The 24374-nt window shown below is 36.9% G+C and overlaps 1 protein-coding gene across 1 annotated transcript in view; it reads left to right on the top strand.

Moving 5' to 3' along the window:
* Tango6 (transport and golgi organization 6) overlaps positions 1-23293 on the top strand; it is a 37568-nt gene extending 14275 nt beyond the window's left edge. The window contains exons 5-10 of the mRNA XM_081757965.1: positions 647-868; positions 3726-5213; positions 9832-10039; positions 14900-15051; positions 20016-20129; positions 21540-23293. Coding sequence (XP_081614091.1) covers positions 647-868; positions 3726-5213; positions 9832-10039; positions 14900-15051; positions 20016-20129; positions 21540-21728 — 2373 coding nt within the window. The 3' untranslated portion in view covers positions 21729-23293. The remainder of the gene's footprint in view (positions 1-646; positions 869-3725; positions 5214-9831; positions 10040-14899; positions 15052-20015; positions 20130-21539) is intronic.
* Positions 23294-24374: the final 1081 nt, after the last annotated feature.

Genomic DNA, 24374 nt, shown 5'->3' with positions numbered 1-24374 from the left:
GAGCCTCTGCAGTATCGTCTTCGATCGGTAATTTCTTGGAGTATCATTTCATGCTTGTTTTCAATAATACCTGGTGCAGTATCATGCGTATTTTGATCGTGCAATTCGCGTTTCATCTTCCAGGTTTAAACTAATGCCCATTTGTCAACACTTCAAAATGACGGAGCTGATTCCCCGGAATACTTTCATACCATTACATTCTGGCTTCAAACATTTCTGTTGGCTTTATACACTCCTTCATTAAATAGTATATGTAATGACAGCTTGTGTTTAAAATTTGTCATTTTTAAACATACACAGGTGCACTGCAATTGTACAGTATCAGTTACGATATAACTTCAGCTGTTGTTTTTGATCCAGATAATAATGCCAAGTTGCCATGACGGAAGATAAACTATAACAATTTGGAATTAGCGCTGCTATCTGTGAATCATTCCGAGAACTTTTTAAGTGGCGAGGACACAGATATTTTAGTGAATATTGTAGGAAGGATTGCTCGCAAAGCTAAATCTTTCATAACTACACACTGTCTACTTAATTAGCTATTTTCGCGACTATGAGACTTGGTTCTAATGTGCTTGAGCTTCGTTTTATATTTATATATAATAAAGTTACTTATGTGTTTATTGTATTCATTTTTTCGTAGAAGAAGAGCACCCTGCCGCCAATGTGGATACGAAAAGCATGTAGTCAAGTTTTGACAACGTGTGTAATGAAGCCTAATGGACTGAGTGCTCTGATTCGTGTCATTTGCGATCTCTCCGTTGATTCTGGAACAGACTGGAGCAAACAAGATGTCATAGCGAGGTTGATAGCAAATATGTGTGATGTTGTTCCTGACAAATGTGCTCAATTCATTTGTCCGCAGGTGAGTAAATGTAATTTTAGATCGAATGAAAAAGATAAATATTACTGGGTAGTTACTGTGATGTTCCTGTAACGGAACTGTAGTAGATTTCTTCGAACAAAATTATCCTTTAAAATTTATGAATAAGCTAAAACTTGATTGTATCGACGAGGACTGATCAGAAAATAAGGTTAAAAAGCTGCAGTGAAGCTGCATATATTATATCACTAACCAATATACAGGGTCTGTCCTGCATGAAACCAGACTAGCTCTGATGTGGCGCCCTCTCGCGTCGCGTAGTGAAACTAACTGCCGGAAGAGGTATTGGGGCGCCGTAGCAACATCACGCCCAAGTTTTCGGTCTGCTGCGAACAGTGGTTTGGTGTGAATCGAGTGTTGAGTGAGACTTTGTGCGAGTGCTCATCGTTTTCCACGACGCTCAAGGCGTCGTCCATAAGGAATTCGTCCCACAAGGAGCGACGGTGAACGCAAGTCCTCGAAAGACTCCGCCGACGCGTCGCCCGCGTTCGAAGATATATCGCCAACAACTGGACCCTACACCACGTCAACGCGCCCAGTCACACGGCAAGGATTGTGCAGGAGTTTTTGGACAAGAAAAATATTTCTACGCTTCCACAACCTCCCTACAGCCCTGATCTGTCCCCGTGTGACTTTTTCCTCTTCCCCCGGCTAAAACGAGACCTCAAAGGACATCGATTCGAGTCTATCGAAGCTGTTCAAGCTGCCGTTACAAAGACCCTGAACAGCATTTCACAAGAGGAGTTCTAGGGAGCCTTATCTACAGTGGCAGAATCGCTGGAAGCTCTGTGTAGATGCCGGTGGGTGTTATTTTTGAAGATTATTAGCTGTAGTTTATGTTACTTTCAATACATCCAGTTCCACAGCCTTAGCCTGGTTTCATTCAGGACAGACCCTGTACACAGATAGTACATACCAACAGATAGTACATATATCAGGTTATTTTTCGATATAGTCTCAATATCGGTTGACGCATTTGTTGCATCGTGGGATGAGTTTGAAGGTTCCGTCCTTGTAAAAATCCTGACCTTGCGTGTTCAGTCACGTTGTCTCACGAACTTTCCGGTACTGCAGAATATCTTGCAACGTGTGCCAAATGCTTCCGAACAACATTCCCAATTCTGCCATTAGATGCCATATCGTGATCCGCCCGTTGTCTTGAATCATCTCCTCCACTGGAGTTGTGTTCAAATCTGTTGTATCCGTCCTAGATCGGCCACTGCACTTGTCGTCGGTGATATTTTCTCTACTAGCCGCAAACTTTCGACACTATTCAGAGACATGCTGACGAGACATTACAGTTTCTCCATAAATCTCTACCAGCTTACGGTGAATTTGAGACGCGGTTACATGTTTTGCTCACAGAAGTCTAATACGTAAGCGTACGTCTTCGCGAGACCAGTTTTCCAAACGAGTTGCCATTTGTGTTTACCTACGACTAGTGCCGTAGGTGGCGGTTGGCTGAAACTTGCACAGTTGCCAACTCCATGTATTAAAATTACCGCACACTGCTCGTTTTTCTATAACAGACGAAACTCCAGAAATATCGGCCTTGTAGCCTTAGTTTCTGATCCTCCCTCGTATATATAACATTTATTGAGGCTGCTAAAATTCGAGGGGAATATGTTTAACACTATTCACAAGTTTCTTATTTCAAAAATCATGACAAGATATAATTATAAAGAAAAGAGAAATTTTGCAAATAATGATGTTAAACTAACATCATGCCAAAAATAGCTGTGTATTGCTTTAATTTTGTTAATTGATTGAACTCTCTCAAGCCCAGGATTAAATGTTTCCCATACGAAGAACAAGATGTAAGCAAGATTTTTACAACAAAACAAAAATGATTTTGTATTTGTTTCTTGGTTTGCAGTACGTTTTCCTTGTCAGACAGAATTAAATGTAAGTAATCAGAAAGCACATGTAACCACACACATTGATAATTACCTCATCCGCCATCTTTTAATCTGCGTGTATGAGTACTGATTTGCCACATAGTGTTATTTCCAGACAGTGAGACGTCCTTTATATGCTCTTGTCTACTCAATTTATGTCATAAAATGTTCGGGAATCACTAACGTCCCTTGGGGAATCCCTTGCGCTGCCATTGTACAAATTTGAAAACTGCAAATTTGGATAAAGCAGGTTAGGATCCTTTGCAGCATCACGTCTACGCTTAGTAGGTTGCGCAATATTTAACTCTAAAGTTTGTTTTCCCACGCTTTCGGCACTCTATAACACGTAAATGACGTGGTTTTCGCCCTATGTTTATTGGAACATTTTTGTTTGTTTTACTCTCAGGAATCACTCCTGTGCATTTGTACAACAAATTTAGCGCTATATTATATATATATATATATATATATTATTTACAAGTGGAAACCAACACAAACACAAAAGGAAAATGTGAATTACGACAGATATTCTGAAGAAATACCATCCAGAAAACGTTTACGTTTATTATTTTAATCTACAAGTTTTTGCATTCTTTCTGTTAAAATGTTAAAGAAGATTGCTTTTTCATCATACTTTAGAGGCTGTTAAATATGACAACTTACAATTGTATGTGGCACTCACTTCTTTTTTTCAGTTCACCGTAGTATACAGAATTTTTTTCTAGTAGAACACTGGAAATATCCAAGCCAGCTCCAGCAGACATCCTAGAAAGGTATGGGTAATAAAGGTATATTAAGTGGATAACTTTTTGCCACCAGACGTTTGTCCAAAACTCTCTTCAGCACCTTAAATTCCCATGGATAGACAAAGTTACTCGAACTTGAGGAATACAATTATATATATATATATATATATATATATTTTCTCTCTGTAATTTCAGATTCTTGAATTGCTAAATCTAGAGGAGGCAGTGTCAAATCAACAATACATTGAAGTGGCCAAAATGTGTATGAAGACAATATCTGAGAAAAATTCCAGAATTTTCCGAGAAATTCTTCTTAATCGTATAACGTTGCCATTGTTAAAATGCTCGGATTCTTCACTGTCAACTCAAGGAACAAGAGTAGTAGTATCCGAACGAAAAATGGAGATGTGTATTCGTTGTCTATACCGAAGTTTTGTGTCAAAAAGTGATGTGACAGTTGTGCATGCAAAATGGCTTTTGCCATTGTCTCATATCCTGTATCAGTTGTTTAAAACTATACGTAATACTGTTTCGTATTTGAAAAGTAACGTCGCACATATTCTTCTAAAAATTCTTTCCGATAATGGAAATGAATATCGTGAAAAACTATTTTCTTTATGGACATTTGATGAAACGTTCGAAGATGTTTTGAAACTTAATTCGAAATTGGAGTTTGCGTTGGGACCGTCCGGTGGAGTCGAAGTGGTAATCAAGGAAGGAAATGAGAAATATACGAAAGAAGATTTCATGAGGCAGGATATTCTTCAGCTGGTGGAATTCAGAAAAAATGGTGATATGTTGTATGACCTGTTCGTGTATTTGTTAAAAGTTTTCAGTGAATCTTTTCAGAAAGGAGCTGCTTTAGCGAGAAATGATGGTTTTGTAAATGACCTTTTTGATTTGTCAATGAAAAAATTCGTATCCGCAAGTATTTTAATGTCTTTGGTTGATGATCCAAGGGTTCGCGCTAATGTTGAAAAGGATCCAACGGTTATGGTACAACTATTAGAAATTCTTCTTCAAAATGCGGCAGTAGGTCTTAACATTCAGGGTGATGAATATAATGAACATGAAAATTTGCTGCTGATCTTGATTTTGTGTAGCTTATTAATTTACGAAACAAATTTGACGTCCGATGTCTGGGACAAACTTCAAAATATTACTCATCCACTTAAAATATTAAGAGGCAAAGTAACAGATAGCAAAATGAAGCTGTTTGCTGAAGAACTATATGAAATAATTTTAACTCGTGGAGTGTGTAAAAAAACACAATCGTCGAGGCCGAAATGTAACTCTTCCGCAGCATCTGCTGCGACAAGAAGTAAAGTTCCTAAAGGTGACGATATCAATAACGGTAATAATGACAGTAGTGTTTCAGTGGCAAGCTCAAACATGAAACAGCAAGGGGCGATGGAGGATAGAAATTGTGCTATGGGTAGTACTGAAGGGTTAACCAAAGAGAGTGATCAAGAAAGAAGTACATCTGAAGTGAAAAGCTCAAGTGCAAGTAGCGAACATGACAAGGAGAATGATGGAAAAAGCAAGTTTCAGCAAGTGTTGATTGATTTGTTTGATCCAATGGTACCTGTTCGTGGACACGCATTGTTAGAATTGTCGCGGTTGGTTGCCCAGAAAGATGAAGAAACTCTCAAAGCAAGAGAAACTGTTCTACGCGTTTTCCAGGTATGACATTAGATGTATAAAATAGTTTGTTATTGTTTTTCTCTCTCCTTTTTCCTTTCATCCATTTTATTCTTGTTTTTTCTAGTAGTTTTCACTAGTTTCTTTCCCACTTTCTCGACGTTTTTCAGTGTATTGCGAAATTCTAATTACACCTTTTGTACGTAGAGACCTGCACGGGCCGAATTTTTCGGCCCGAGCCCTATCCAGCCCAAATGTATCTATACCCGGCCCAGCCCGGGCCCGAAATTTTTTTGAGATTTTCGGCCCGAGCCCGGCCCGGCCCGGCCCGATAAGTTTTTAAAAATTCTTGGCCCAAGCCCGGCCGGGGCCCGATAAATTTTTAAAGTTTCATTTTGTAACATTTTTCACGGGCACACTTCTTCAACGTTTGCCTTTATTCTAATTATCGTTTAACGAAAGTCAATAATTATTAAAGAATTGCAATTAATCGGCCCCAGCCCGGCCCGACCTGAAGAGAAATCAGTGTCGGCCCGTGCAGGTCTCTATTTGTACGTCATTTTTTAATGCGTTTCAAAACTGCAGTAGTAACATAGCGTTTTGTAGTCTAATTTGTCGATACTCTTTCCTGCTATGTAGTAGGAGGCACTGTAGATCAGTGGTACAGCGTTCATGTTTGTTGCGAGGGCTCTCTTTTTCGATATAAAACCATATGAGTTTGCGATGGACAACAGTGGCGTGTTCGTGGTTTTTCTCCCGTTTCCTTCCACGTTCTCATTTCACCAATTCTTTCATAATCAAGAGCATAAGTTTTTTGCGGGGGGGGGGGGGGTAGTACCAAAATACATGGTTAGCCGCATGTTCCCTACTCAGTGATAACAAGCATATGCACTGTTGTCATCAACCATGATAATTTGCAATTGCCAGTTTTAGACTTCAGTTACCAGTGTCTAGTAATCATAGATATAGTAATATTTATTTGGTAGAGTCAGTAACAGTCTGGGATTTTTCCCTTCACCAATTTCATTATAAAATGATTCTTTAAAAATAATAACAAAGTTCTTGTAATATAAATGTTCCAATATAGAGCCTCAGAACACGTAAAGTGGCCTCGGTTTTGATGAAGGTAGAGATTAGGTTTTGTACGGACACCCCTTTGCCCAATGCGGCCGCCAAAGTGTTTTAAGGATTCTCCTCACTAAAGGAGCTGGACTCACGAGGACGCTCCCTTCTGCTTCATGCAGCTTCCAGGAGCAGATTGTAGCTAGGAATCTCCTTCGCCCAATGCAGCTACCAGCGATTAGGTGAGGTAGTATTTCCCTTGTCCAAAGTGACCTCGGAAGCAGGTGTTCTAGGTTATTTGATCAGTGCATCATTGATGATTTTGGCCCTCTTCTGTTTTTTTAAAGGTGATTTCTGGCTAGCTCGTTCCTCATCGGGTTTCGTTGCAGGTTTCGTGTCTTCCTGTTGTCTGATTGACTTGATGGCTGTAAACAATAGCACATGTTCTCTGGTCACACATATATTTCATGCGACTTAAACAAGTAATTTCATTGGAAATTGAAAGAACAATTTTGTTCTGTCCCAGCTTCTGCCATGTGGACTTTGTGGTAGACAGACATTGTGCGCGTGGGTTTCCTCGGACTTCTCCCGTTTCTTCCCAGTTTTATCATTTCACCATTACCATTTATGTTATCATTACCGTCTTTCTTGACTAAGTACTTAATCAAAGGACGTTAAAATTAAAAAAATAAAAGACTAATTTTCTGGACAACATTTTCGTATATGTACTTAATTTATCTAAGAGAAGTTGATGTACATAATAAAACAATATACATTTGAATTGAAAATAATATTTATTTATCAACTAAGCAATTAAACCATTACTGCGTCAGATAGAACACGAAATTCTCCAGAGTTCTTACGTCCCACTTTTTTAGACGCGGAAGCAATTCCAGTTCGCCTTCGTTAGTGTTATTGTATTAAATCATAACTTGATTTTGTGGCAGGAGATAAGATCCTTGAGATGTTATCCTTCAAAAATTAACGTAGTGTTTCATAGGTTGCAGATGTTCAATTCATAAAGTATCACAAAATACATAAAATAAATTAGTGTTTCCAACCCTCATTTTTAAATAAGCTATGTTTTTTTTTTCATACTTATTGTTCAGACTTAAAGTATTATTATTTATATCTTAAAAGTTCATTATTTGTTTTCATGTTATAATTGTTCTAAACAAACAATATTTAAAGTTAATAAGCTCTTCATAGTCCTCTAGAATTTGAAATTTGTCCTTAGTTTCCTGCAAGGAGCCTCTTCATTCTTAACAATAAGTTTCTTGTTTTTTGGTATATTAGATAATTGGTGACGATGTTTCAATTAATTGTGTTAATATTGATTGTTAGATTATTTACGTGAAGATTGGATGAGCAAATTATCAAAAACCGTGTGAAACTGTGTGTGTCATAGTTTTGAAATGTTCGAACAGTTTCTACAAGCCCCCTTGCTTTCTTCGGCGGCTTTGAAACTCATATTGCAGACTTACATCCCATCCTATGATAGACCAATACTATCTTGTATTATTTACCAGTACTTTCAGATGAAGAACGTTCTTGCACCACTAGTTGAGCAAAAAAATTAATCCTTCATAATTTCTTGTTTATATTTGTATGTTTGTAAGTAATTTAAAATGGAATATACTCGTCCTTAAAATCTGAACGTTCACTACAAACACTCGCTGTAAGTCGTACCTCGTGCGATATATCTTTTAAGATATGTTGTGATAAAATTATACCACTTTCAACAATTTGAAAACGTCACTAAAAGTAAATTTAGTAGAAATGGCTAGTAGTGTTTCTATGTGAGAGATGAGAGCAACGAGTATTTATAATTAAGTTCTCAATAATCTTGAGAAGTGTTGGGAAAATTGCAAAGTAAGATTCATTCGGAGTTTTACTGTATGTGTTATATATGGGTCAGTTCTGTTCTTTTGAGTGATAATAGTAGAAATAATTAAAAATAAGAAAATAAGTACTTAAGACAGTGGTTCTCAACGTGAGCATTCTCATTTCTAAAGAGAGAGGTGAACAAAAAGGGACGATTGAGAGTCTATAGGTTATTTAAGGGCGTTACTTTTTTCTTATTATTGGACGGAAAACCATTATGGATTTTACAAATTATGAAAATTTTGCCCGTTTTTTTTTTTTTAATATGAAGGCTGTCCAGAAAGGAACAGACGTTTTATATGTTAAAAAAAATTAACAGAATGAAATGAAATGAAATGAAATTTTGAGTTTTACGTCCCACGGTTATGCCGGTTAGGCTAAAGGAGACGGCGATAATGAGTAATGAATGAAATGGTGGAATGAAGAAAGTGGGAGGAAACGGGAGAACCCCAAGAAAACCCACGCACACGGTGTTTGTCCACCACAAAGTTCACTTGGCGGGAGTAGGGTAATTAACAGAATGAACAAACCAAATTGTATTATATACATTTGAAAGGTACACTCTTAAGCTGTTTAAATTAAGGCACTTATCATACTGTGGCACAAGTTTTTCAATACCGTTGCGGTAGAAATCGGCCGCCTGCGATTTGTGGTAACCAAGCCTTTCCACCAGACTTTCATGCACCAAACTCCGTGGAATTTGGGGAAAATGTTCAGCAAGTTCCGTAATCGTGAAACGACGATTTGCACAAATTTTATCGTTGATTTGCCCCACCAGTTCATCAGACACAAGACTAGGCCTTCGAGAAGGGGACATACAGCCTCAGTGTTGACATCTCCATTAACCCACCCCAAACTTCAAATTTCAAACAAGGCTAGGCCTACCACTGCGGTTCTCATCGTGAACTTTGAAACGATCATTTTTAAAATCAATGCGCCATTGCCTCACTCGGCCTTCTCTCATTATTCCATGTCCATACACTTCACACAGTTGGCGATGGTTTTTTTGTTTGTTTGTTTGTTTGTTTGTTTGTGACAACAAACAAACACCTATTCACAGAATGCACCTCTCAAGAGGTGGGATTTTCTGTTGCAGCGCACATTGTAACGCGTCACAGAAAGCACAATAAGTGTGTCATAGTCCTCACGCTACGACAGCTGGATGCGTACTGAATGTGGCAACGTTCTGACACCAAGATGGCGACTCTAGCCCCGCCCACTGCCAACACGTCTAGTACTTTCTGGATAGTCCTCGTAATAATTATTATTGTTTCCCACTCCTCATCGGACCAGTGACTTAGTAATAGCCATCCAAGTGGGTGGATTGGATTAAGATGACGGAGAACTTTCAGGATAATCAAATTCATCCAAGAGCGCGCTACACTTGAAAAGATTGAGAATCACTAAGTTAGGACATTATTTGAGAAGGACTTTGATAGAAAATCAGAGAGAGGAAGGGAAAATAGATAAGAGTAGATGGATTCTTACATTGAGATTAGTAGAGGAGCGTAGTGCGTAGAGGTTCGGAACTTGCGGTAAATGGTGGCTTGTAAGAATAGAATACTTTTAATATTTTCTACACATTAATTAGTCATTTATTAAATAGACTACCTAAAGTCAGAAGTAAAACTAGTATATAAGTTATAAGACGCGTAGAATCTTATCCATGATGTCATAGTTACTTTTTGTGATGCTCTTTTCTGCTGTTGTGTAGGAAAATCTCGACCATTCGGATTCTTACATTTATTTAATGGCCGTGAAAGGGCTTGCTACATTGGCTGATGTCTTCCCAGATAATGTAATTGGAGTACTGTGTGAAGAGTACATGGAAATCAGAGACAAAAGACAGAGCAGTCCAGAAGAAATGGCAGATTTGAGACTTAAAGTCGGCGAGGTTTTGCTACAAGTAACAAAATCTTTAGGTTAGTATTAATACGTGTGTTATTTCTTAATTATTTAGCATGGTTTTGAAAGTTTAATCGAAACTATAATTTGTGTCATGACATAGGGCACATATTTGAGTGAATCAGAGTTTTATATTGTGCAAAAATTGTGTTTCATCCTCCTAAATTGAAAATACTTTTTCCTTTGGTAATTTAACTTTAAAAATATGAACCTAATTATATTTCAAATTCTGAAATGACTTAGACACAAGAAAAAAGCTTCTTTTAAAAATAAGAATAACAGAGTCTACAATGATCGGAAAATTTCCTAATTACAATGGGATTATGTATAAAATTGATATTCATGTTCAACTATTTATGAATTTTCTTTAAAACATATGACGACTAAATAGTATTTGATAAGTCTCACCATTTCGTCTCTTCTCTATCTATCATATTTATTGTTTATTTTTCAAGCGAGTGTTTTTTTTTTTTTTTTTTTCAACTAGAATTAATTAATTTTCAGTATTCCTTTCCTGTATCTTTAACATATCTCTGGATAAGATTTATACTTTTTCATGTACAAAATACTTCCATACAACGGGTGTTTCATGCCCATAATAATATTTGCTGCGAAAACAGTTAATGTCGAGGAGAGAATGGACAGTTGAAATATGTATAGTCGTAAAGAAAAATCGTCCTCCATTTTATTTATTTATTGTCCAAGACTGATTTTTAATTCCTATTTAAGCAGCATTTATTGCATTTTTATTATGCCCAATGATTTGATTCAGAACTTTGATTATAGATAACTTATGAACCAGAAACCTGTATACACAAAATTTCACATGCTTATACATAATTACATGTAAGATGTTTGACTGACTAGTATTTGTAATTGTGGACAAAAAGTTGTGAACGTGTAGCGTGGATAACGGTCACTGGAGTATGCTACCACACTATGCCATAACAATGCAAAAGTGGCTGAACGAAACATTCCCGAACCGCTGGATCGGTCGACGTGGGTTTCTAGAGTGACTAGTTCGATCTCTCGTTTTAACACCATCTGAGTATTTCTTATGGAATGTTTTAAAGCACAAAGTGTATCAACATCATATATGCAATTTGTTCGAACTACGGGAAGCTATCATAGAAGAGTTCCACAGGATACCAGTACAGGTCTGTCAAGCTCTTGTGATAACGTCACTTTTCGTCTCCAGGCATGTATCGATTTGGATGGTGCATACGTGCATTGCTGCACCATGCCGTGGAGAACAAGAGATTAAAATTCGTGCAAGGAAAAGTATGAGAGTTATGTGTTTATGTTCCAAGTTATGTTGCTAATTTCTGTACCGCAGTCTTTGAAACATCATATGCATAATTATGGGCAGCTCCGTTAGCAGGCCAGTTCTATCACCATGCCAAGTTTGATCTCGATCGAATATGTATGTAAAATTTCACCGACCACAAATCGCGAACTAAAAGCCTGCACTTACCATAATATTTCACACGCTTATATAGCTGGTCAATTTCTACTACTATACCAAGTTTAATCCCGATCGGATGAGTTCGGTTGAACTCGTGCGATATGTATTCTTCGTGAATTTTCAGGAGTAATCAAATGATGAACAAAAAGAGTCCAAAGGACAGAGATGTGATTCGTAAGAAGTATTCTCGGAAAAATGAGAAAAGGTCGAATAAGAAATTAAATTATCGTGAAAATACTCAACTAAGACATTGTCCGAGAAAGAGCAGGAAAATGCTGGCTACCCTGGGGCGGACATGCTCAAAGAATGAAAGAACACTTACTTATAAAGTTCTTACCTATGAAAATTCCGGGAAAGCGGGTACAAGGAAAGCCAAAATAACAGATGACAGTATAAAAATAATGTGGAAAAGATCCAGGAAGAAGAAGATTTAGGATAAAAAATGTTAAAATAAAAGAAGCCGTTTGAAAAGATATGATACGCACCATATCTGGCAGATACTGGACTAATAATAATAATAATAATAATAATAATAATAATAATAATAATAATAATAATAATAATAATAATAATAATAATGCAGGCTGTAACCATATTTAGATTCGAGCATTATTATTTGTGTAACGGCAAATTAGTTGGTGGGTTACTGAAAACAAGTTAAATGTAAACAATTAGAGCTTTTCATTGAGCACGATCAAGATTATGTCCGTGGATTTTCTCAAAGGTCTCTCGTTTCTTTATATCATCCTCATTTCATCAACTGTTCCGCCATGATTCTGTTTTTTTAAAATAGTCTAAAGAGCGTAATCGCGGGATTTAAATGAAAGATTTCAGTTTACTTAAGTTTTTACAGCTATATACGAGGGTGATTAAGAAAGTACTGCCTCCAAGCCACTACTTGGTCAATAGTACTACAAACATTCTGAACTGTTTATCATTAATGCACTGATGCTTAAGCTATATAATGTCACTTGTTTCGCCTTCCTATCTCTTCTCGTTCTAGAGTAATGGAGCGGCGACGTCCAGTTGAAACAACGGGCTGTCATTGAATTTGTGACTGCGGAAGGTTGTGCGCCCAAGAACATTCATCGCCGGCGACGAGTCGTGAATACACCATTACGACCTGCACACGTCTTCTCCTCCGCCAAAAAATTAAAAGTTGTTCCATCTACTGGCAAAGTGATAGGCATTCTGCTTCATCCTGCCTATAGTCTGAATCTTGCGCCCTGCGATTTTGGGCTCTTCCCCAAGTCGCAAGGCTAACGTTACAGTTATGACGCGGAGGTGGAAGCAGCAGTGCGGGAACGGTGTCGCAGCAGCCACCATAATTCTTCGCCAACGGAATAAAAAATCTCGTTTTGCTTTGACGCAAGTGTGTTGCTCATAATGGGGACTATGTTGAAAAATGATGCCACTGTTTGTTGTAGCCGACATTGCAAGCTTTCCACTGATACCTGTATTAGTGCTATCTGTCAATTTTGGAGGCATTACTTTCAGAATCACCTTTGTATATTCTGATACGATATACTTTCGCAATATGTCCCGTTTTTTAAATTTAATCTTTTTTAAACACATCCAGTTTTATACTTCTTTATTAAGTATAATTGAGATTCGTTTTTGATATAATAACACTTAATGGATGTGGTTAATTGCACGTGGGAATATCTCAGTAATACTTAATGTTTGATGGTAAATAATATGTGTATTTGAAGCTATACCTGTAATTCTGATATAAATATTCTTTGCGACATAAGTACAGGGTGGGCCAAAAATCACATGACAGTCCTGATACAGGAAAAGCTGTTGGGTTGGGGGTCCACATTGCCTATAGATGATGTTTGGGGTTGGGGCAACCTCAAAAACACAAGAATTGCCACAACCACCATCTAGAATATTACTTTAATTTTTAAATAGAAAGAACGGTATATGGTACATGTTTTACATCTTTTTTTCGGGAATGCAATGTTGCGCATAGTTTTGTTCTATCACTAATTATGACGTGTTTTTCCCATGTTGATCCCCTCAGAACACATGCTCAAAATGACCATTCTGTGTAACAATGGTGTACGTCACACGCTTCTTCTGCTCCTCGTGTACAGCCACCAATTCCTCTGGACGCACGGCAGCACAGGCGTCTTCAATTCATTGTACAAAACACTATAAATTCCGGATCTTAACGAAGTGCACCATGGTTTTAACGTGTCTCCACAGGTAGAAGTCCAGAGACATGAGATTCGGAGAGCGTGGTGACCGATATCCGATCTACCTCCCAGAAAACTTCTGATCCGGGTAGTTCCGTACCAAGACCGTAATTGAGAAGAGCTCATCCTGCTGGAAGAACGTTAGATATGAGCTGTCCTCCGACAAAATTGACAGCAGGATCTCCTCATCTAACATCCACATGTATTGGCGTTCAGCGAATCATAGATGAAGAATGGGCCAATGCCAAAAATATTACACCAAACAGCCTTTTCGCCAGTACCGTGATGTACCAATCCACGCAAGTCTTCTTCATTCCAGTTACGGCGGTTTTGTTTATTTTTATTTCATCGTTCACGCAAAAATATATCTCGTCGGGGAACAACACGTTCAGGGGGAGATCCGGGTTTGTTTCCAGTCCTCCGTCTCCCATTGTGCAGACTGCAAAAGACGATCTGGATCGTCGTCTGTCAGATGCTGGTGCTGGATTAGGTATGAATGCCACTTTCTAATGAAAAGTATTTTCCGTATGGACGTACGACTCACTTCACATTCCTGGGATAAATACAGTGTGCTACGTTTGGGGATAGGCAGGAGAAATAGGAGGTCCTTTGCTGGGCACCGACAGTTTTCGATGTACGTGTTTTCGGTCGACCACTGAGAGGTGATGAACCACATATCCCATCTCTCGTAATCTGCTGATGAGTTTGTTCACACTGTTGCGGGAAATGGGCTCCCTTTCGGGATGTAGCACATTAAACTCTGCAGTAACCACACCCGAGCTGAGATTTCGACACATCAGGATTATATTCACACGTTCGTCGATCACCAGCAACATTCTTTAGTCGGTGACAGCTGCAAAGATAAAACAGGCCATAATTAGTGAACGGTCAGTGATAAAACAAAATGGTCAGTGATAGTATACTCCTGCAGAAAAAAAAAAAAAACATAAAACATCTGCTCATGCTGACCTTCCTATTTAAAAAAAATAAAAAAATATTCAAGATAGCGGTTGTGGTTGTTACTTGTGTTCTTGAGGTTGCCTCACCCACAAAAATAATCTATGGACAAGGTGGATCCCAACCCAACAGGCTGTCCTGTGTTAGAACTCCTACCTGACTTTTGGGCCGCCAGGTAGAACTCAGGTATACGTTGTCTTGATTTGAATGTGTAAATTAATGCAATTTTAAACCGAATATTGTTTAACTTGCAGGTGAAATGGCTCCTAAATATAAGACTTCGTTGCTGAATACATTTTTAGTTGGGACAAGGGATCCTGATCATCTCGTAAGAGCGTCTAGTCTTTCAAATTTAGGAGAAGTATGCAAAGTTCTGAGGTTCGGAATAGGACCAATTATTCACGAGGTGAGCATATCTTTACTTGTTTATTGTATACTTTAGCCAATAATTACAGCATTTCATAAACTACTATTTATTTATCAGTTATCGTTAATTTGTAACCAAGTATCAAGCGGAATCTAGAATATTAGATCTGTAAAAGAAAACTTCACAATTTCCAGCCATATTCGATGACAGTTGACCTAAGTTTGACGGGCATCGATACCGTCAGGAGGTCGTATTTTTAATGAGTAGGACTCGTGGACGGCTCTTATTACACCTAAAATAGGATCTGTCGTTGGGAGTCTTTGAGTGCGTAATAGTACTTTAATTTCCGAAACAAGTCAAAACCGCAAGCAAAATTGATACGGCAGATGGTCGAGGATCTTCCAGATTCATTTCTACATCATGTTATCATATCAGCCAATATCGAGAGAATTGTTGAATAACAAAATGTGCAGGTTACAGATGTTCTTCCCCCCAAAATTCTTATAGTACTGAGGATTTAACTGTTGTCTCCTGCGGAACAGCATATATTAATTAGCAAGACTGACGTAGCTGAAAAGTTTCCAAAATTTTTTGGTCGACGCAAACTGAAATGTCGCCGTTCGTTTGACTAACGTTTGAGTTGCTGTTCGTAATAGCCGTAATTTTCACAGAAAAATTTTGCTCACTACATAACGATCTATCAGAGCGGTACCCACCACCCAGCTCATCAGACTTGATGCTCATTATTTTCTTCTGACACGCAGCACATGCAAATTGTGAACGTGATGAATGAAGGAAACTGTTCTGAATGAGGTAATTCAACTATAATTGTGCGACAATTGATGTTATTATTTATTAGTGATTAGTAATGATGACAATATTGTAAACTGCGGAAAGCAGGCTGTAGAGACAAATGATGGTACACAGGATTAGTCTTTCTCCCACAACTGTTTTATTATAAAACTTCACTATGATACAGTATGATACGATTCTGAAAGGTGGTCCGAAGACCAATTAAGAGTCCTTTAATTTTATAGTGCTTAGAAATGTCCCAGGACCCAGTCGTAGCCAAGAGACAGGTTCGGGAGAACCTCAGGGCCCAGTCGCAGCCAAGAGGTGGGTGTATGGTATCTTTAAGAGCTCAGACGCAGTCAAGAGAATGGTAGGAATTCTCAGGGCCCAGACGCAGTCAAGAGAGTGGTAGAAATTCTCAGGGCTCAGAAGTAGCCAAAAGAAAAGGATTAGGTTTCTCTCAAGGCCCAGACGCAGCCAAGAGAAGATAAGTAAGATGACCAGTCCCAATGCAGACTGATGCCATCGAAGATGATGTGTCGTCTTGTATACCATATCCTCACGAGTTCTCGTAAATCGTCGTGGTGATGGTGATGTTCGTCCTTTTTTCGGATCACATATTGATTGGTCTGCTGGGTGGTTATTGTTGTTGTTCAGCATGTGGAGCGTCGTTGATAGGCAGAATATATTACAACGTAGTCTAAGTTATCTAAAAGAACAAATATTGTTATCTGCGTAGTACGTCTCAAGGATTTTGTGCTATTTTGCAAACCTCTCTGTTTGCTTATTCGTGCAGTCTTTCTCCGGATTATTTATTGAATTGTCTCTTAATTTAGTTTTTTTCTTGTATTTGGTAAAATAATAATAATAATAATAACTTTCACACCTAAGATCGAAATCAAGTAGATTAATATGCCTTTGTCTCTTTCTAATTATTTCAAAACTTACACAGAACAATTAATGTTAACAATATGAAGTCTGTTATTTTTCATTTTTAAAACAAATTGTGTTTGTATATCCATTAACATCGAACTAAATGGATGTTTCGGGGCCGCGGTGGCTCAGTGGTAGTGTTCACCTCTGGTGCATGAGATCCTTAGTTCGATCCCAGCTCGCGCCACTTTAGCTTTGTGGTGGATAAACACCGTGTGCGTGGGTTTTCTCGAGGTTCTTCCGTCTCCTCCCACTTTCTTCATTCCACCATGTCATTTATTTCTCATCATCACCGTCTCCCTTAGCCTAGTTGGCATAACTGTAGGACCTAAAACTGAAAAAGAAATAAATGAATATTTTGTGAATTATCCTGACTCAATTGCTGTGCAGATTACATTTTATTGTTTGCTGTAATTTATCATATATTCACATTGCTTGGCTCCGTTTGTCCATCGTTAACTTAGCCTTGCTCCTGATGAAGAAGAATTCGTATTTTCTGTAAGAGAAGTTTCGTGCAAAATGTTAGTTTGCTTTATGGAATGCTTAGATTCACGTTAGTGATTTGATAGTCTTAAAACAGTTTGATTCTTGTCCTTAGTATGTTCTGTTACTCTAGTTTCAATGTATCTTTTCGTCATATTATGTAGATTTGGTCACAAATACATACCACCTCGTAAATACCATAGTTTACTTTTGCCTGGTAAATTTTGTACCCCGTTAAAGATTTTTGAATATTTTTTAGTGGTTTGAAGGCCATGCGTTTGTGTAGTTTTTCCATTGTGTAGGAAAATCGTGTCCAAAACGGGAAGATGATGTAGTTTTCTTTCCTGTTTCATATTTGTATTAATATTTTAGAATTTCCAGTGTTCAAAGCTTTTCGTTTCTATTTACCTAACAATATTGTGCGTAAAGTTCTTTCTGAGAGTTACGAAATCGTATATCACAAAATCAGGATATTAACAACTAGAGATATCTTACCTAGGTATATAAAATTAGTCTCCAAAATAGTTACATAATAAAGGTACGCTACACAAATGGAGACAGAAAATTGTCTAAACATTTACAAGAAAGGACAAAAGATCCAAAATAAGAATATCTTTTTTAAAAAACAGAAAAATGGGTATTCTTCCTTTTTTGAACGGGACTTTCCTGCGGAGTGCATAAAATCGCATAAAAGCGTGGTTTTAGGGTGGTGATCTTCAATTCAGAAAGAAATATTGAAATATGTTGAGAGATTACAACAACGAAAATAATGAAAATAATAATAATAATATTTGTGTCTTTCTACAGTAATATATTGCAGCGATTCAATTGCAGCTTAACCTGTATTGTTTGTTTAATTATTTGAAAATGGTAGTGATGATGCTGAATATGAACATACTTTGCTATTTATTATGAGAACAAGGGCCGTAACCATATTTAAATTTGAGCATTAATATTTGTGTGACCGCAAGTTATTTGATGGGCAAAGCAAAATAAAATAAAAAGTTAAATGTAAGCAATAAGGACTTGGAATTAAACACGGTTTTCACCTGTAGTATATAGCGAGCTCAAGCCATTAGGAAATACCTAGTATTGATAAAAGCATAGCTAAAAGTACAAATTGAATATTTGTATACATCTGTGAGAGATTGTGTGACATAGCAAACTCAATTGCAATAACAGAATAAGAGCCGACTTCATTCAGTTGTGTTTCTCAACAGAAAACTAAAATATTCCTTTGATTTCTAGCGTTGTATTTGATTAATGGAAGTGGATATGGTAATATTATTAGTTCGTTTTCTTTTGGTTGTTTGAAAAATAGAGTTCCAGAACCATTACATCAGATTTTTAAAAATGTGGCTTTTACTCTTACATGGAAGTAGTAAATAATATACACTGAAAATCAATAGGTATTGTACAAAATGATACTTAGAGTAAAAGTTGTAAAGTGTATAAAATAACTACATGGTAGGGAAACTGTTATAAATTTTGTTAATGATATTTATTGTTCTGTTTTATTTTAAAGTCTTTCAGCAGCAAAGAAAATTGTAGGAAAAGTATTGGGGGTTAACAGTATCAAGTGTATATCAATATTTAGTATTAAAAGAGTGTACTTTTTAATTATCTCTAATGTATAAGAGAGCGTTCATAAAACTCGTGTTTTTTTAGGGAAAGCTAACAGATGATGAATTGAAATTTTACACATCCTCAACATCTGAACATTGGAAAGTTACGGCATATATTTTTCGTAACGACGAATTGTCCGTAATGTATTGTAAAAGTCGATAGATCTTCCTCATAGCTATATGGTAAGCATACGTACCTTCATCAGCGGAAACAGATTCGATTCCTGGTGGAAGCTTATGTGATTCGGACCCCACGTTAATCTGTAGATCCACGTATCATACAGCCTCGATGCTGAATGGGGCGCTAAGCTGTGAATCAACCAACTAATCAAAAGTCGGTATATCGGAGCGTTCACGTACAGTTTCTTAAGCCACTAAGAGTCATGTTTGGATATAAAGCCAAGGTCGCAGCAAAGATCCCCCAAACCATGAGTGGAGTTGACGATGTGTTACCGTAAAGAATGCGAACATTTTTCGATATTTTTATCTTCGCTTTTTTGTTTGTTCAGTTTTATTAGCAATTTTGTGCAAAATAATTTGTAATAGTGATGCTAGACGTTTATTTCCATGTATTTTCTGTCAGGCCTCCCTGCTATGGTAGTGGTTACTGCGCGCGTTTGGTGCACTAGTCCCGGGTTCGATTCCCGATGGGAAAGTACTGAAATTTAAACGCATTTCGGTGGTTCGGATTCCACCTTAAACCGTAAATCCACATCGAAAATAGGGCATGGGAAAGGAAAACTTAAATAAACAAACAGTCATATTTTCCTCCACTTAATAATGCATTGGCTGAACCTGGTTAGGCTCACTGGAACGAGGTGTTCCACTTTCTTCCAATCTCTTATACTTACTAGTTTACTTGTATTAATTTTCATAGTTTCGTCATAGATTTTCCTTGACTGATTTCACTAGTAAATGCATAAATCATAAATACTCGAGGTTTTGCCTTTCTGCAGGAGCCATATTGATTGATTTTTCCCGCTGCTCGTCTACGTTGCACAGAAAACTTGTTACATAAGAGCATTAGGTGTAAAAGCTCTAATATTTAGATATTTTACAGTAGTTTTAGCTAAAATTCTAACTTTCTGGTCTTAACTCTTGTTATCTCTTTGTATGTAAGTTACATATTTGATATTTAGAAGGTTTCTTTTTTTCTTTCTTTCTTTGAAGATCTTTCTTTGTGTGAAGTCCATTGTAATGACTGACCCAGCAGTAGAAGTTAGGAGAGCTGCTATATTGGTTATCACTTTATTGTTGCAAGGACTTGGAGTTGATGGTTTGAAGGTAAATAGAAACTTTGCTTTTGCATTATTGGTGATTTCCCTACTGTTTATTACTGGTAAATTTTATTGTGATTTTTTTTTTAATACCTGTTTGAAAATGTTTTAAAAATTCCACGGCTAATAAAGATGTTGATCCGTTTGTTAAACTTGATCAGTGTACTTTAAGTAGATTTGAAATTTTAAAATTGTCTCTTGTTATATTTATAAAACTTCAAACTAAGTAATATAGTATTCTATTTACCTATCCCAGAACAAACAACCTATCACAACTCGATGTACGGGTACAAAAATAATCACTTCATTGTTCTAAACATCATGAATAAATGCTGTTAAATCTACTATTTTTAGTTTATATAGTTAACTTTTTCTACGAGGTGCATACAAACATTACGTATCGTTTTCCCATAACTCCCTCAGTTGTCAGCTTTCAAGTTACATAATTCTTTCACTTTTCAACACAATTTCGGTCCACTCTACTCACCATTCCAATCTTTGTATCCGAATATCAAAAGTACCTGAGATGCTTTTTCGGGGGTTATGTTTTATTAGCCATTAAAAAATATCACTTTGTAGGGCACTGCTCTTAAAATGTGTGCCTTGCAATGAATCTTTCAGTTTTGGAATCAGCCAGAGATCACTGGGGGATAGTTCAGAAGATCATAATGGATGAGGGACCACCTCGATGCTTTTGTTCTGTAAAAAACTTTTTATCCGGGAGACCTTCTTCTCTTCATTCACCTGTTGAAGGACCCAACGTAAACCGACCTTGGATAATTTCAAGCGGTCTGTCAAAATCCTTTGCACAGTGCACCGAGAGAGAATCCTGTTAGGTTATAGATATCCTTATCAGTTAGCCGTTGTTCTCCATGACCAAAGCTTCAACAGGAACAATGTTTTCTGAAGTGGTTACACAAATTGGGCTCTCTGATCTTGGTGGATCTTTAGTTGACCCTTGTCCTCCCCTCTTCCCACCTCCCTCCCTTCACGCAGTCACTTTCGCACAGTACAGTCAGCAAGGGCAATGTCCTTACAACCTTCAAGTGGCAAAAACTTAATTAGAAATTCATCATTTCAGCTCAGTACTTTAAAAAAAAAAAAAAAAAAAAAAAAAACGCTTTCCTTCACAGATTAATTTATTAAAACATAGATATAAGCTTGAAATTTTGCACGGTTTTGCCTTAAAATCTAAATTTAATTCATGTGTAGTTATATCAGTCTATCCTTAATAGTGTTTGAACTACGGCTAAACGGTACTTAATTTTGGTGTGCACTATTTATATTGTGTTCATTTATTTGTAAGTACTGATATATATATATATATATATAGGCCCTAAACTTAATATTATAAATAGATAAATATATATGATTTATTATTATTGTAGTAAACTTTTTTCCCCTTTTTTTCTTGAAGGTTCTGGAAGATGTGGTTCTTGACTTATATCGGACATTGAAACGTATTTATGATCGGGAAATTGATGATATAGTGAAACTTCATATTGAATTAGCTCTGGATGAATTGAAGAAAATTACTGTCGATTTCATCTTTCCCAAGCTTCTTCTGGAGAAGAGAATTAATGTCGTATTCCCATATCTTGATTAAAAATTTTAAATTCCCAGTAATCCAATAGCCGGGGACGAAGAAAGAACCCTTGTGTTGTGATAGGTCGGACATGTCTAATTTTAATATATGTTTATATTCAGGGTCCAAAAATAAAAAAAAGTAAAATAAGTTTCGGCATTGCCGCACTGGGCCTAGGCCGCCACTTCAAGAAATGTACAGCATATTTAAAAAAAATTATCTTTGAAAAATACATAAGATATATCTATGTGTTGTATATATAAGTGTGTTGTATATATGTAAATAGAAGGAACATTTTATAAATAATTACCAGCTTTATATTGTAAATATACATGGGTTTTATGTGATAACGTGAAAATTAATAAATATAGCTATATTCCCCCAGTACAAACATTTTCTATCAGTTTTTGATATTACAACACACTAGCACCAATGAAAAGATTAGTTCTGGCTACTGGACAGGTTTGTTTTTCATATCTTAAATAAACATAGCAGGATTAACACAAGAAATAGCACAACTAAGTAAAATATAATTAAATATCGTCACAGTAATATTATGCGGAAGTTCAGGCTGTCTGGAAAGTTCTGCTTTATGTCGTAGAAGAGAAGTATGTTATATTTTTCATTTTTTTTTTCTTTTTTAATTTACTTAAGTCCATCGTTCTGGCAATGTCAAAGTACATTCAGTGTAATTTGATCTCCTGCTATAAAGGCGAAGCGATGTTGTGCTTGACAGCGTTAGAGTCACTGTATGATTTTCCGCTCAAAGATTTCTTTAAAGACTGCAACTAGTGGAAGAAATCCATTTGTTGGGGAAAAAAATGAAATGAAATGAAATGCAGTATTTCAGTTTTACGTCCCACAGTATGCTGGCTAGGCTAAGGGAGACTTTGATGATGAGAAATGAATGCAATGGTGGAATGAATAAAGTGGAAGGAAACGGGAGAACCCCGAGAAAACCTACGCATATGGTGTTTGTTCACCACAAAGTTCATTTGGTGCGAGCTGGGATCTCGTTTGTTGGAGTTTAGCGTCCCTTTTCAGTACTGAGGATATATGATATATGGACCAGCAGTTGTTACCATTCACTGTTGATGGTCAGTCAGCACGAATCTCGTCTTGCAGGCTGAAGTCCCTTGCTTTGAATTGGGCAAGGGGCCGCGGTGGCTCAGTGGTAGAGCGTCCACCTCTGGTGTATGGGGTCTCTGGTTCGACCCCAGCTCGCGCCAAATGAACTTTGTGGTGGACAGACACCGTGTGCTTTGGTTTTCTCGGAGTTCCCTCGTTTCCTCCCACTTTCTTCATTCCACCATTTCATTCATTTTTCATCGTCACCGTCTTCTTTAGCCTGGGCGGCATAACCGTGGGACATAAATCTTTAAGATTTCATTTTATTTCATTTTTTGAATTGGGCAAGCGCAATTTTGAATTCGGGTAGATGAAAGTACACCTTGTAGTTTCATTGCAGCAGAAGAAATGTACAATAGTTGGGCAAGATAAAACTAAAAATAAATATCTTAGTAAAGAACTCAATGTAATGGTTGAAATCTATTGAATAAAGTCATTTTTGTCTATTTCTGTATTTATTATTATTTTCTTAATAATAATCTTCCGAGTTGTATTTAAAACAGTTGTCAGCACATGGAGATCGAACGAAGAACGTTTATATTTTACAGAGCAGCAGTTATGCAAGAAAAAAAAGGATATTTGCTCTTTCTTAGGTTTAAAGAAATGCACTCTCACAAATTAGCAAAATGGTTGTTATATTTCACAGATTTACCATATAGGTATTTACATCATCATCAATTGTTCACTATAAAAAATGGATTTGAAATAAAGTGAAAACAGGATGTTTAATAAGTCCTGGGATACTGAATTCTCCCTGTTACAGAATTTACTTCTAATTGTAGGTATCAAATTTTAAGATGTTCGGGTACAAAGTATGAATGCCTTAGGAAGATGCTTTTCACTATCAATATAGATTTTAAATGTAACTGTTAACAGGATTTATATGCAATAACAACTTCTATTTTCTCTATTGTATTGGATAATTTACATAGCGATACGTAGTACTAAACATACAAAGAATTTCGGATCATATTAGTAAACATTCTGTGGTGTCTCCATGTGCAGTTTTTTGTTTTATCAACTCCACAAATGTCAAAATCTCCTGCCCTTTGCTTCAAATCAGCCTTGAGTATTTCGTCTTCTGATTGTGAAGTAAAAGCCAAGTCGTCCTCACGTTTTATACACTTTAGCTACTTTTGTCTTGAGAATTAGTACACGCTTTATTTTACGCGTGGGCACAGGTACTATACAATGTTGTGAAATGCTAGGAAGATTAATTGGTGAGATACCCAACCTAATTAGACTTTCACCAATCGTCTCCATGAGAATTTCTATGGCAGTGTTGACTACCACCAGTATTATCTGAAGGAGTGGAGTCACTTGCGTTATGAATGTCGAGTATTTCAACAACTTTTTCCTATTTGATATCAGGCACAACAATATATCCTTTTTTCAACAATTGTGTGGCCAAATCATACGAAATTTCTCTCAAACTGGAAATAATAATATTTTGCGTTTCCTTTTAAGGAAATGTGTTGTATCGTAATGCGTTTCCTAACCATCCCGTCCCAGTCAAAACCATCACTCAGAAATTTGTGA

This window comes from Thermobia domestica, chromosome 1 (assembly GCF_964235325.1).
Source record: "Thermobia domestica chromosome 1, izTheDome1.hap1.1, whole genome shotgun sequence".
In the NCBI taxonomy this organism is placed as follows: domain Eukaryota; kingdom Metazoa; phylum Arthropoda; class Insecta; order Zygentoma; family Lepismatidae; genus Thermobia; species Thermobia domestica.
This window is presented reverse-complemented; position numbering and strand designations above follow the sequence as displayed.